The sequence below is a fragment of the Mytilus californianus genome, unplaced genomic scaffold (genome assembly GCF_021869535.1).
Source record: "Mytilus californianus isolate M0D057914Y unplaced genomic scaffold, xbMytCali1.0.p SCAF_7, whole genome shotgun sequence".
NCBI classification, from domain to species: Eukaryota; Metazoa; Mollusca; class Bivalvia; order Mytilida; family Mytilidae; genus Mytilus; species Mytilus californianus.
The window spans coordinates 42,526,710-42,541,798 of NW_026262723.1; the positions used below are offsets into that span (position 1 = coordinate 42,526,710).

The 15,089-nt window shown below is 32.7% G+C and overlaps 1 protein-coding gene across 10 annotated transcripts in view; it reads left to right on the forward strand.

The window, feature by feature from the left end:
- The window catches only part of LOC127709457 (uncharacterized), a 378,921-nt gene that overhangs the window by 11,242 nt on the left and 352,590 nt on the right, over window positions 1-15,089 (forward strand). For all 10 annotated transcript variants that reach the window (XM_052215024.1, XM_052215025.1, XM_052215026.1 and 7 more), the window contains exons 6-9: window positions 2,615-2,710; window positions 12,512-12,660; window positions 13,356-13,560; window positions 14,280-14,434. In XM_052215024.1, coding sequence (XP_052070984.1) covers window positions 2,615-2,710; window positions 12,512-12,660; window positions 13,356-13,560; window positions 14,280-14,434 — 605 coding nt within the window. The remainder of the gene's footprint in view (window positions 1-2,614; window positions 2,711-12,511; window positions 12,661-13,355; window positions 13,561-14,279; window positions 14,435-15,089) is intronic.

The following is a 15,089-nucleotide window of genomic DNA, read 5'->3' on the forward strand; positions in this document are numbered from 1 at the left end:
TCAACAGTTATCAGTTAAAGATGAAAGTGAAGTTATAGGCTCCGGCATGTGTTTTTTATACAAATGCATGAACAATGATTGGCAAAACTGGTTTACATAGTATGCTCACCGTCTTTGGAACAATACGTCCACCAAACGTAACTTATATGGTGCCAATAAAAACAGCAGTCATTGTTATGACGTCAGTTTCAGAGAACTTTCTATTGGAAACATGTTTTTGTTCTTAGAATAAAACACATCAAAGATACCAGGCTTATATTGTATGTCGATCTATTCCAACCTGTTTGAACCTAGAAAACACATTGTAGTATTTGTATATAAGTTCGCCATTATTGTTTATGAAACATAGTTGGACCAGGTTTTTCAATCTTTCTTGACATTTAGAATAAAGGAAAACTGTGTAAACTTTGGAAATATGAATGGCTTCATATCATTGCTTGATTATTTAGTATCAAACTGATTTTTGGTAGTTTCATACTTTCTGTTGAAGCCTGGTTTTAATTTCTGATAGAGTAAATATAAGTTATTTTAAAAGAAGTTACATAGAATATTACGCAGACCTAGCAATATAGTGCGGTTTGTTAGGAAACATATGTGATTTGATAAATAAAAGAAAATGAACACACAGTTCCCTATCTTTCGTTAAATGTCCTAAAAAAAAAGAATAAATAGATTTGTTCTTTCAGAAGTGTCGCTTGAGTTCATGTTTGTTTTTAAGTCAGATTGACATTACCCTATTCCCTCCGAACGCAAACTGAATATCGTATTTAGACACCAAACTTTATTGTTTAAGGATTTGTCTGCACTGACGACATAATTGTCATCGAGTGTTTGATCATTTTTTGTATTCTGGTCTTTCATTTTTGCTTATGTGCTTTTACTATAGAGTGTCTAAATGACTTTTTGTTTTTCTTTGTTGAAATAGTAATTTATTTTATAGTGATTAAGATTATTACACAATGTTGACTGCTGTACCCCAATTTTTGACATTTTTACGTATTATGTCTGTTTGTTTTGCTCACACATTCTTGTCAACATAAAGGAATCCTATGCGACTGTCATACAAGTGAGAAGTTAAGCTAGCTATAAAACCAGGCTTAATCCACCATTTTCTACACAAGGAAATGCCTGTAATAAGTCAGGAATTTGACAGTTGTTTTCCATTTGTTTGATGTGTTTGAGCTTTTGATTTTGTCATTTGATAAAGGACTTTCCGTTTTAAATTTTCCTTGGTGTTCGCCATTTTTGTTATTTTACTTTTCAAATATCTGTCTAACTAAATATTGGTGAGTAAAGATGATAGATATAGCATTTATATTCAAAGAGATAACCTGTTAAGTTTTTTTATTCTTCTTAAAGACGTCACAGCTTAAACTATTCGGAAAAGTATTTATATTCTCTCTGTCATGAATTTACCGTTATAAGATATATGAAATTTTTGTCATCGAGTTTAGTCATATTTTAGCAAAAGTTTTTTGTGTAAAGATATCTTTATCATGAATGGTCAAAAGGTTTGCCTGTTAATATTTTCATTTATACGTTAAGACCTGACATATTTTACCTGTTTGGAAAAATAATATTTATTCCTTTTTCTCTTACATGATTTGACCGTTGAAAGATATATGGGCATCATGAGCAAAATGATGCTTTTTTGAGAAATTGCCTGTGTTAATGTTGATTTTCATTTCAAATAGACATTCAATACATATAGATATTTATGAAAAGATTATGTTTTTTCTTTTAATTTGAAGTACGTGCAGTTAAATGAAATCAGTAGGGAATCTAACAAACACTGAAAACCAGTCCTTTTCAATGTTTGTCCCTTTTTCCACAAGGACGCCATTTGTTATAGAAAAAAAAAAACACGTTCTGGTGAATACTTAGTCTAGTAGTAACAGAACAATTGACTGAAATCCAAAACAAAATTACCATATAATGTTATCGTCTCCCTTTTCATACATCAAACGATGAGAAAAGGTGGCTATAGTATTTTTGTGTAGATTGGTCTGAAATGTTGCTTTTCGAAACGTTCTTTGTGAACCAACTCCAATTAATTGTTTTGACTGGAAAGAGCTTTAAATTGTTTATGTTCATGATTTTTCCAATTGTACTTATCAATATGCAGCAAAAATTAATATTTTTCAAATTTCAGTGAGAGAGAAGCGAAAGATACCAGAGGGACATTCAAACTCATAAGTCGAAAATAAACTGACAACGCCATGGCTAAAAAAGAAAAATAGACAAACAGACAAACAATAGTACACAAAACACAACAAAGAAAACTAAAGACTGAGCAAGACGAACCCCACCAAAAACTATCGGTGATCCCGGGTGCTCCGGAAGGGTAAGCAGATCCTGCTCCACATGTGGCACCTGTCGTGAAACACGCTTCTAAAACGATTATCTTGATTAATTAGGATAGTAAGACATTATGTATGTATATGTATATTTCAAGTAACATAGTTAAACAGATTATTTCTTTTAAATATACGATGATGGTTTCGAAGTAACAAACTATTTTGATTGTCTCGACTTTTTCATAAGAATCGCTTTTCTAATGTTCTTGAATCATTGATATTCCCACTGACATGATTTTATATATTTCTATTTGTAGGTTATTTTCTCTGTAGAAGCGGAGAAGGAATTCAGTCCAAATTTGTCTGTGATGGCCATAATGACTGCCAAGATATGTCAGATGAAGCTAATTGTGGTTTGTATTCATAGTTTCTTCACATATATAGAAAAGGAATAGTTTTCCCTGCTGGTCTTTATCTAAACTACTTCTAAATTTCTTGGTTCTTTCTAAATATTGTAACAGACATGTGACAGGATCTAACTTCTTATTGTCTGTGAATGCAGGAACAACAATTTTTGAATTTACTAGTATATGATTTTGTCGATCCTGCTTCGTCAAACATCTAATAAATGTACTGCCTTTTTGTTGTATCCTCATAAAGGAATGGTTCACTCTGAGAGACTGCAATCACTACATCTCCCGAAAGTAGCAATAGAGATTACAAAGACAGTTTTAAATGTCAATTTTTTCAAATCAATATTAATATAATAAGGTTCAAAAGGTTCTTTCTGCAATAAGTTTAAAACCAACTACAAATCCCTGACGGTGTAGAATTAAAAAACCCTTTTATAAGTCTTGTAATTTATGGATATTGACCTACTGCAGTATTATCAACTTGAGATAAAACATTGGAAGACATAGACCTGTACCCTGCAATAGCCCTGTAATGCAATCTATTTTCAAACAGATGGGCTAAAAAATCTGCTACCTGATTTAAAGTTGAATTATGGGGATTAATTTCCCTTGTGCTAAATTAGCTACAGTACTTCTTGAATTTTGAACTATAGTCTTTCTGAGTTCCTTTCCTTCATGAAGCTGAGAGTAAATTTCTAGCTTCTTTTGAAAAGCCCTCTGCTTGGAACGATCTGTTGGTAGAAGCCAAGCAGTCAGTCTGGATGAAAAACTTGAGACCTTGGTTGACGGAGAATGTCTGATTGTATCAGGAGACTGACTGCGTAATCTATTAATAGTTGAAGTAATTCCGGGTACCAGTGTCTTCTGGGCCACAAAGGAGCTATCACAGGAATCTCACACTGGAACTGTCTCATATATTGCAATATCTTGGGTATCAGGCAAATTGGGGGATATGCGTAAGCATACATTTTCGCCAAAGATATTGTCAGGGCATCCAAGGCAAAAGCTTGAGGATGTGGAATCCATGAGCAAAAAACTTTCATCTGACGGTTCTCTGCCGTGGTTAATACATCCATCAGAGGTTGGTCCCACAAGAGAAAAAGTTTCTGTACAATTTGAGTGTTCAGTGACCACTCTGTATGAAGAATTTTGTTCCTGCTCTGCAATTATGTTTTTATTCCCCATTATATGAGCTGCTTTCAGGGTTATATTGGATTGAAATGCTAAAGTCCAAAGTTCCCATGTTTTGTAACGCAACTGAGGTGGTTTGGTTATTTGTTGATGTACTGGACCACGTTTGTGTTGTCTGATCTGATCAGTACCGATTTCCCTATCAGATATTTTAGAAAATGTTTGCTTGTAAGCACTTCTGCTTCCAATTCCAAGTAATTATGTGTTTCTTGCTCTCAGAAACAGACCATTTCCCCTGAAAAAATTTTCTTGTCCATTACACCCCATAACCTGTTTTTGAAGCATCTGTAGTTATGGTTATACAAGTCTGTTGAGGTTGCAAAGAGCGGCCTTTCAGCGTGTTCGCTGAATTTAACCACCGAATCAGATGAGATTTGAGATGTTGCGTAACTGGGACTTTTGTTTTCAACTCTTGACATGCTGGTCTCCAAAAAGAGAGAAGATGGAGTTGAATTGATCTCATGTACAAACGAGCATTTGGAATTAGTTCTATACATGAGGCCATTATCCCCAGAAGATGAAGAAAATTTAAAGTTGTTACTTTGATTTCTTTCCACTATTTTTTGAATGGCTAGATTAGACCTGTGTATTCGTTCCTGTGTTGGGAATATTAACCCTTTTTCCAGGTCGAAAAGTGCCCCTAAATAAATCAATTTGGGACTCGGAACCAGTTTGGAATTTTCTTTGTTCACTATGAACTCTTGTGATACCAAGAGATTTAGACATTCTGCTCGATCTAAGCATAGATGTGCTTTTTGTTGGTTTATTATTAATCAATCGTCCAGATATACTACTAATATTATATTTTTCGTTCACAAGTCTACCTCGTGGGGCAGGTGTTGGACCGAAGCACAGAGCTTTGAATTGAAATGCTTGATTTTGAAGGTAAAATCTTAGATACTGGCAATGACTTGGAATTATTTGGACATTTAAATACGCATCACTTAGGTCGAGCGTTATGGCCCAATCTCTTGATTCTGCTATATTCAACACTTTGAATCTTGAATGTCTTTTCTGAAGATACCCGTTGAGAGGTCTCAGATTTATGACTGGTCTCATCTTCCCCATTTTTTTTGGGGACCAGAAAAATGTGCTGTAAAAACCTGATTGAAAAAAAGAGGGACGAAAGATACCAGAGGGACAGTCAAACTCATAGATCGAAAACAAACTGACAACGTCATGGCCAAAAATAAAAAGACAAACAGACAAATAATACAACAGATGACACAACATAGAAAACCAAAGACTAAGCAACACGAACCCCACCAAAAACTGGGGGTGATCTCAGGTGCTGCGGAAGGGTAAGCAGATCCTGCTCCACATGTGGCACCCGTCGTGTTGCTTATGTTATTACAAATCCGGTAAATAGTCTAATTCGGTGTCACATTCGTGAAAAGGGAAAGGTATTGTAGTTACGACATAAGGAACATATCCGATATCATCTGTGAAACGGTTATTCCATAACGGTCAACCAACTCGTGATGGCGTCCGTAAAATTTACGAAGGGATGACTTCAACTTCACCATTTGAAATTCTTGGTTTAATAGCTTCCTTGTGAGCAACATTCTCAGACGACCCCCTACTGGTATCTTGTCTTGATTTTGAAATAAAATAACCTGTATCTCTGAGTCAGCTGGACTGTTTCTTGGGGATACGAAAAGAACCCCAGGAACCTGTACCACTGTTTGATGTCTTAGCATCTATGTCTTTCTTGTCTTTATTTCCAAAGCCACCTCTCTGTAAAGTCTTATTAGACGAATTTATAGTAGACTGTCTATTAGTATTAAAAGACGGTTTTTTATAGTTATTGAAATTATTATAAGTAGAGTTTCGTGCAAACTTTGATTGTTTATTAGACCAACTATCACGACTACCATAGTTCAACTTTCTTGTGTTGCCTTTGTGAAATTCGGGTAACAAATCCTCCAATTCTTCCCTTTGCTTTTCTCTTTTCTAAAGTTGTTTTTCTAGACCTTGTCCAATAAAACTGTTTTTGCTTGTCCCAAGATTTCACAGTTTTATTACCATGAACACGTTTTATCATAGGTTCTAGCATATCATCTAAACTTGTCACTTGAAATACCGGTAAAGATTTCTCATGTACAGGAAAACATGATCTATACTAGTACTATTCTTTATAAGAAGACAAACGTTTAGGATGTTGCGTTCTCCATGAATAAGATAAAATCTTTACTGGAGAATCATCTTAATTTAAACCTACTGACTCATCACTATTGACACCTGTTAAAAATCTTAGCTAGTCTATCAACTTTATTGTGGCATGTAGTATTAGTGTTAATGTTACCTAAAGAATTTTCATCAACAGTAGATTTATAATGAACACTTGAATCTAAGTATTTCCTAATCTGTCAGTTTTCTTAGAATTACTGTTTTTATCAAGTAAATGACTACTCACTGATTGAGTATCACTCTCTTCCTGATCTGAAATCAGGCTCCACAAATCTCGTTTCTCCCGACAATCTACTTGTAAAAATATTTCTGAGCGTTCATCAAAATTTCTTAAATTCTTGGAATACCTAAAATCATTCAAGTTAGGTTCCACAGGAATTAATAGTCTACGCTCCCTCTGAACAGGACCGTTAACCATTCTCGTAATATCGTTCACCTGCGTGGCTAACCCACCAGTATGAGAACTATCTGCAACTTTATTAGCTGTCTGAAGCAACCAAAAAGTTTATCAAACCGCTTTTCAAAGCTGTCTTCTATGCTAAAAAGCTTCATTTCTAGTTCCGCCGTCTTGGACGAACGTTTCTTAGATTTACTTTTTGATATTTTGCCGGTTCTGGCCATTTTGATATCACGAATTTGATAACTGTACTTCCGGCATTAACGACAGAATCACCTGCTTATTCTTCTTCGGATATTCTATTAGTTTCTTATGTATTCATAAAGTAATATAGTCATAGTAAAACGACAAATTTAAATCGGCAGTAAAAATTTACTGACCGAAATGCGAAGTGAACGTGTTTTGTACACGCCGTAAGATAAACTGAAGCTTGCACACACGGATGATCGGGGTTATGGTAATGTTTCAATCAAGATCATCTGTGTGTTTGCGAGTTATAAACGTAGTAAAGAAAGATAATCCAAAAGTATGTTTCTGACTAGTAAGTATAGATAATTGAAACAAAATTGTAGATTTTTCGAAGGATTTTCTTTTCTACTTTTAGTGACGATCGAAATTGATCAGAAAAAAACATTTTGGAAATCCTTTCGTAAGTTACAAAAATGACGAGTGCTGGCAAAATAACTGACCCTGCAATCATTTCATACACCAAATATAGTTCATCAATTGCTTATAGTATCTGATAAACAGACATGACAATTAACACTTAGCATGAACGAATGTACCATGGAAATTAGGCCATGGTAATATGAAACCTTCCAGACCAAACATGTTTACCGTCGAATCATCACATACACCAAATATTGTGGCCCTATTGCTTAAAATATCTGAGAAGCAGACCACACCACTAAAAACTTAACATTGACCAATTAACCATGAAAATGAGGTCATGGTCAAGTGAAACCTGTCCGCCGGACAAGTACAACTTACAATTATTCTATACACAAAATATAGTTGACCTTTCGCTTATAATATCTGATAAACTGACAAAACTATAAAGACCATAAAACCATAAAAACTTAAATTCTGATAAATTCACCATGAAAATGAGTTAAAGGTCAGATGGAACCCGTTGGTCGGATATGTACAACTTACAATCATTTCATACACCAAATAGAGTTGACGTATAATTTATGAGAAATAAACGAAACCACAGTATCTTAAAAATGTCCGCTGAACCATTTTAAAAGGTCTAGATCATCATGATCATATGAAACCTACCAGACAGACATGTTCACTCATTCACAGCTGATCTATTGTTTATAGTATTTGAGAAAGAAACCAAACCACATAAAAAAACTCAGCATTGACCAAATAATCTTGAAAATGAAGACAAGGTCAGCCAGAAACCTGCCAGTCAGACATGTACAAATAACAATCATTCTTTACACCAAATATAGATGACCTATAGCTTTAAGTAGTTGAGATACGGACTTGACCACGAAAACTTAACATTGGTCACTGATACCTGATACGAGGTCAGGTGAACCGTGTCTGACGGACATGTAGGCCTTGCAAGGATCTCACATACCAACTAAAGTTATCATATTACTCATAATAAGTGAACATTTTCACATGACAAAAGAACAACTAGTATACATTTTTTCAAACAGTCGCAGAACCATGAATTGAGTTCAGGGACATTAGACATATAACAGACGGAAACTTCGTAACATGAGGCATTTGCATACAAGAAATGAAGCACACAGGTTTTCTTACTTTTGAAATAAAAGGATTTATACCAAAAAAATTTAGCCGCTTCCGCCACCGCCGAACGGTAATCCATATGTCTCGGAGGTAGAAAAAAAAACCACGAAAAAGCACCCTTCAGATGTTTAAATGGGATTAGTATGTCAAATATCAATAAATTCAATTTAAAATGTTATCTTATTTTTTTCCATTAAGACTTCATTCTTATTGCAATTAGTGCTCAACAGCAAAAGCTGCCAAGTTGTATATCTGTTTGGGTAAGGCCTTGGTTCATGTTCTTGTCCAAAACTTTCGTGTAGAATAGCTATTTTATGTCAAATATGTTTATTTCGTTATGTTTATTATGCCACAGTGACATCACAAGTGAAATTTCTGTACTAAGATGAATCGACATATAAAATTATCCATACCATTTCCATCATTATGAAAGGCTTGAATTATTTAACAATCTTTGCAAATTCAGGGCCAAATGATGGGTCTTATCATATCTGCTCCTTTAAGGTACTTACTAAAAGAATTAAATAACCGCTTTATGTAAAATGCTTCAGCACTGAATTCCCTATGGACAGTGTTGCATTTGATGCTATGTTAACACATTGGAGCTAAAAGTTACTGTATTTTTTGAATATTCAAAAACTTCAATTCTATTTAGAAAATAAAAAACAATACAACTTATAGCTTCAGTTAATAAGTCTAACAAGCGAAACTTATTTAAATCATTTTGGCTGCTCTGTTCAGTGACAGATAGGAACATTTGCAATAATGCATATGTAAGAGTATATAATTTATATTGCATAGCATAAGAATAATTGTATGATGTGATAAGTAAAGAAATACAAAATTTCAAAACTACTACTTTCACGTATAACAGATATTTGATATTGTGAACATATCAAATTAAGGCGTCAATCGATTAGGACAAGACAAATTAAGGTAACAAGCAGCGACTAAGAGAATCGTATTGACTCCAAAAGGAGCAAGACAGGTTGTACAAAGTTCTTGATGACTTTGCCAAAATTAATTAAGGTATGCTGTTAAAAAAAGTATTAAAGAAAAAGTAAAATAAAAAGGAAACAAATACCAAACTCCAAGGAAAATTCAAAACGGAAAGTCCCTAAGCAAATGGCAGAATCAAAAGCTCAAACACATCAAACGAATGAAAAAAAAAAAGTCATATTTCTGACTTGGTACAGGCATTTCCTTATGTAGAAAATAGTGGATTTAACCTGGTTTTATAGCTAGCTAAACCTCTCACTTGTATGAACGGCGCATAAAATTCCATTATATTGACAATGATGTGTGAACAAAACAAACAGTCATAATAGGTAAAAATGTCAAAAAAGGGGGTACAGCAGTCAACATTGTGTTATAATCCTAATCACTGTAAACATGATAAAACAACAAATATGTCAACAAAGAAAAACAAAATGGTATATAGACAAAACACATAAGCAAAAATGAAAGACAATAATACAAAAAATGACCATAGCACAATTAACATAATGGCGGGATGTTTAAGTACCGAGCCTCTCCAAAAGGATATTACCAAAAATAGACTAAACAGTAAAGGTTAATAATTTACATAGACATATAAAAGAACATTATAACACGTAATAAAATGATAATCTATTTTACGACACTGTAGACGAATTTTTTAAAAATGAAAGTGTATTTTAATAGCTTTCTTAATTACAAAACTTGTAATTACCAGATAGTTCTAGAATAAGTGTAGTTTTCATTTCCATTCAAAATAATCAATTTGACGTTTGAGTCGGGACGACCCTTTTTATTCGCTAAAGTTTGACTTGTAATTAATATTTTCAACACAATACAAATAATTCAAACAGAATCTATCAACAAAATTTCATATCCCTCTTATCAAACAACCATACCACAAAAACATATTTTTTTACTTAGAAGCAATGTTCACTTAAAACAAGATAACCTGTACTACTTGGTATGTTGTTATGTTGATATTAAGCACCCCTAAACCAACTTTTCTGCCTGTTTAATGTTATAAAAAGTAAAATAACAAAAATACCGAACTCCAAGGAAAATTCAAAACGGAAAGTCCCTTATTAAATGGAAAAATCAAAAGCTCAAACACATCAAACGAATGGAAAACAACTGTCATATTCCTGACTTTGTACAGGCATGTCCATATGTAGAAAATGGTCGATTGAACAGTCGCATAGAATTCGATTATATTGACAACAATGTGTGAGCAAAACAAACAGATGAATTAGCGATTCACTGAATCGTGGTGTCGTCCTTCGAGAATTAGAACCTATGTTCAATTGTTTTGAGATTGTTTTATTTCTGATGAAGTAACATGTATTGAATTAATAAGATAATGTGAAAAACGATTACAATAGTTAATAACAACAATCAGTCAAAACTGAAATCTTCCAGAATAATCTGATCGAATGAAAATCTGGTCAATTATGTTGCCAGATATATCATATATATATATGACCTTTATATAATTCATTTAACAAAATGTGTTGTGTTATCTGGTTGAAATCATAAGTTCTCCTGCAGAAATAATGTTCTGGTCCTCAAAAGGATTTTTTGTTTGCATAACAAATAATCCAGGCAGCAGACAAAAATAGAAATAACTATAAATGTTTATTCTTCTTTCTTGTTATCTTAGAACGATATCTAAAATTAGACCTAGCATTACTTATTAATACTATGTTGGTTTAATAACTTAGCTGTAAGTTCTACATGTCAATGTTTAGTCATAAGAACCACAACTGGAGCATTCACATTTGTATTTTTGTTCTCTTTTTTGTGTTTAAACAATACTATTCATGGTCAAGACAATGCACGTCGTTAAAAAATAATTTTAGTATATTTATCTTAACGTATAGGTTTCTTATAAAAACATTCGAATTAAAATCTTAAGAAAGGAGAAGAAGTTTCAAAAAGGTCACCTGTTTGGTTCCCTGATTTCAATTCGAAAAGCTTTATTAAAACATAAAACGACATCATGTAGGTGTTATCAAACTTAAGTCTGTCAGATATCACGATTTATATTTTTTAATTTTGACTTGCATATTTGCTTTTTGACCTAAAACTGTGTGTGTCATTTAAATTTCGATTTAAGTAAAGGCTTTATCCCCAAACAAATATCTTGTTCCAAAGATATTATTGTGGATAACTTATCTTAATTACTAGTATTGGGTTAAGCATTGGTTCATCGGCCAAAACAATAGTTTATTTATAATAGCCATTTAATTCAATCAATATGCCATTTTTAGATGTCCATGACATAGTTGTATTTCTACTCTAATGTGCGACCAGATTATGCCATCTTTTACATTTACCAGTAATCGTCACATTATTTCAGAGGCAGATAAAGTTTACTTTTGTACCTCCCTTCTTGTTTTATAATGCACAATTTCTGTATCATTTATCTTTTTATTAGAAACTTTATGTATCTATGTTATATTTTATGCCATGTTTATAATCAAATATGTCTTTTTTAATTCCGTTTATTATTTTTAACATTGCCATATAAGCTGGAGGTTTGGCTAGCCATAAAACCAGGCTCAACCCACCATTTGTTCTTAAAATGTCCTGTCCCAAGTCAGGAATATGGCAGTTGTTATCAAATAGTTCGTTTCTATGTATGTTGGCGTTTGTTTTTTTCGCACTTCAGTGTTTCTGTTGTTCCTTTGTTTTCCTCTTACAGTTCAAGTGTTTCCCTCGGTTTTAGTTTGTAACCAGGATTTGTTTTCTCTGAATTGATTTATGACTCTTGAACAGCGGTATACTACTGTTGCTTTTATATAATACATTGTAGCCGAAGAATCCAACATTTATTAGAAAATATATGTATTGCTTTTAATAATTATTAAGACATTTTTAGAGAAAATACTGACAAAGAAATCAACGGTTTTATAAAGATATTCCTTGCACTTTACGTCAAGTGTCCTTTGCGAAAAAAAAAGACATCCGTACAAAAGTCAAAATATGTTTGAAAAAATTGAAATGTAACATGTTTTTATTCTTGTAGCTTTCTGCTATGATCTATAGATTTACATACTATTTAATTATATTAGTAAATTTGTCCTTAAGACTAGTTATTTGAATCTTAAAAAAGCGGTTAGGGGAAATAATATTAAACATGATTGCCAGATACTCTTTTGGTATATTCTCAGTTTTAAATGAAAGCAAAAATGCGTATTTCGTTAGTTGGAGAGCTTTTATATGTTCATGATATCACTATGTGTTCTTCGGATTTACAGTCAGTAGATGTCATTATATGATTGATGCAGAACATGGACAGGGAGATACAAAACCTTCAGGTGAAATTGTCAGCACTAACAAGTACCAGAATTCTAGATCCTGTTTTTGGTCTATTGTTACAAACGTTGGATCAATAATAAAAGTGCAGGTAAGAAAGTAAAGTAAATTTTTATTTCAGATTTCTTTCATTTTTCAGACACATGGACCTAGTTTTGGAATATTTTGTTTAATATCTCCAACTAACAATACATAAATATATATATATATATTCAGTATCAACGGTCAATACTTTTTTCCGTCGTTTCTAGATTATAAAAATGTAGCAACATTGGATAAAGCATATAGCGTTTGTTTTATTATCTTAATAGAAAGAAAGCTTTTTTTGAGAAACTCTCTTGTAATGAGTTGCAAACTGGGTAGTATACAGTTCAAGGTTTGAATCTGAAAGATAAACCTGACTTTTACGAAGTTTTAAATTTGTGAACGTTAATGTAATTTTCTTCAAACCTAAATTGGGTAAATTATTTTTTTGGAACATGCAAGTTGGTCACACATAACCACATTGCCTTTATTTTAATTTAAACGTTTTTTGTAGTGATTGTTTACCTATAATTTTGTTAACTCTCTTGAGTTTAGTATAAAGGTTATTTTCTATTGTTTGAGTTTTGTTCTATAACCTACCAAAAACCATGAACTACTTTTTAACGTTTATCTATACATCGCAAAAAAACATCCCATTACCTTTGAAGAAAGCAATCTCTTGGTAAAAACAAATTTGGCTTTTGTTAATAGGATGACTTACAAGAAATACTGTATACTATAAGTTGTAAAAACCTTTCGCAGATAAAATCATTTGATACTGAGAAAAATGCTGATGTTATGGAATTGAGGACTGGTGGAAGAGAAGGAGATATTTTCTTGGCCGAGTTGACAGGCATTGTATATAATCAGCCACTATATTATTCCTCAGACAATGTGTTCAACATCCGCCTGGTGACAGACAGCACAGTGATACACGCTGCCGGGTTCAGAATTTCCTGGACAACAGGTTTGTGAGACCATCAGTGAAATCTTTTAATATATGTTATTACAACGAAATTGAGAACTGAAACGGGGACTGTATCAAAAAGTCAACAACTAGTATATTCCATTATTATATTCCATATTCACAGATTCAAATAAGGTTTTAAAAGAATTAGAGAATATAACAGTGCAAGGCATTCTCAAGGAAATACTGCCCTAAAAGTCAATTTTATTTAAGTGTAATTCAGTTATATATCATTGATGAATAAAGGCAACAGTAGTATACCGATGTTCAAAAGTCATAAATCGATTGATGAGTTTGTATATATATATGATGTAAAAAAATACTTTATTTTAGGGAACGACATATTTCAAAGGTCTGACGAAAGCAAACCAACTTATTTACAAAAATTGAAACCTCTAAACGAAGTTCTCTTATAATTTCCTTTAGTTACTCTCATGCTTCAGCTTACATACGTCATGGTATATGGGAATTGTTGTGTCGATTCGTTCATTCATCCTTGATATATACCTCTTCCTTACCAAAATATGGATTTGAATGAAACATTTTTTAAAACATAACATCTGACATATCTACAATGTTGTAAGCGTCTTATATCTGCAACTTTTATACAATTTACTAGATCTCAATACAACTTCTACAGAAAAATTCACAGACTGCACAATAAATGAAAATATCATTTTATGAATTTCATAACTCTTACAATGAATCGATATTTTTAGATGTTCCAGAAGTATTTAATGATGTTCAAATGTTGACAGCAACAAATTCAGTGCAACATTTAAAATCTCCACTTTATGATACTGGATATCTTCCGAAAGAGAATGTTTTCGAATGGAAAATAACTGCCAGTACGAAAAATATCATTACTATGGAGGTAAAATGTGTATTGTTGTTTGATGTTACAGGGATATTAAAGTTCATATTAATATATATTTTTCAAACCTGGCGGTTGCTGTTACTTTATCAAATCGTGGATGAAAGAAACACATAAATATTATCAACAGACGCAGAATTTACGTCGGATACGAGTCCGATCACTAGAACGAGATGAAAATGCCCTGATTTTATAAACTCGCGACGAGTTGTCATTAAATCTAAAAGATCGGAAAGTTCACATGCAGCACGGAAGTAAGCAATCATTTTCGGAAAATATGTGATGATTATGCCATTTAAACACACTTTAATCTAGAATACTTAAAAAAAATGCCATCTTCATCATGCTAACATACGGAATTAACTGAAATGTGCGGGGAAATCGTGAAAAAAATTGATAATTGTTATTTTACCTTTTAACTTTTTTATTCGAGCGTCACTGATTAATCTTTTGTAGACAAATTGTGCGTCTGGCGTACAAAATTATTAGCATGGTATCATTGATGAGTTGTTTTTTTTTATACCAAAATGAGATTGAATATCCCTTTAATATATGTAACAACTTTTTATTATATGGTCATTTTTATAAATTTACTGTTTGCAAAAGTATAAATTATTCGAAATACTAAGGATTTTCTTATCCCAGGCATAGATTA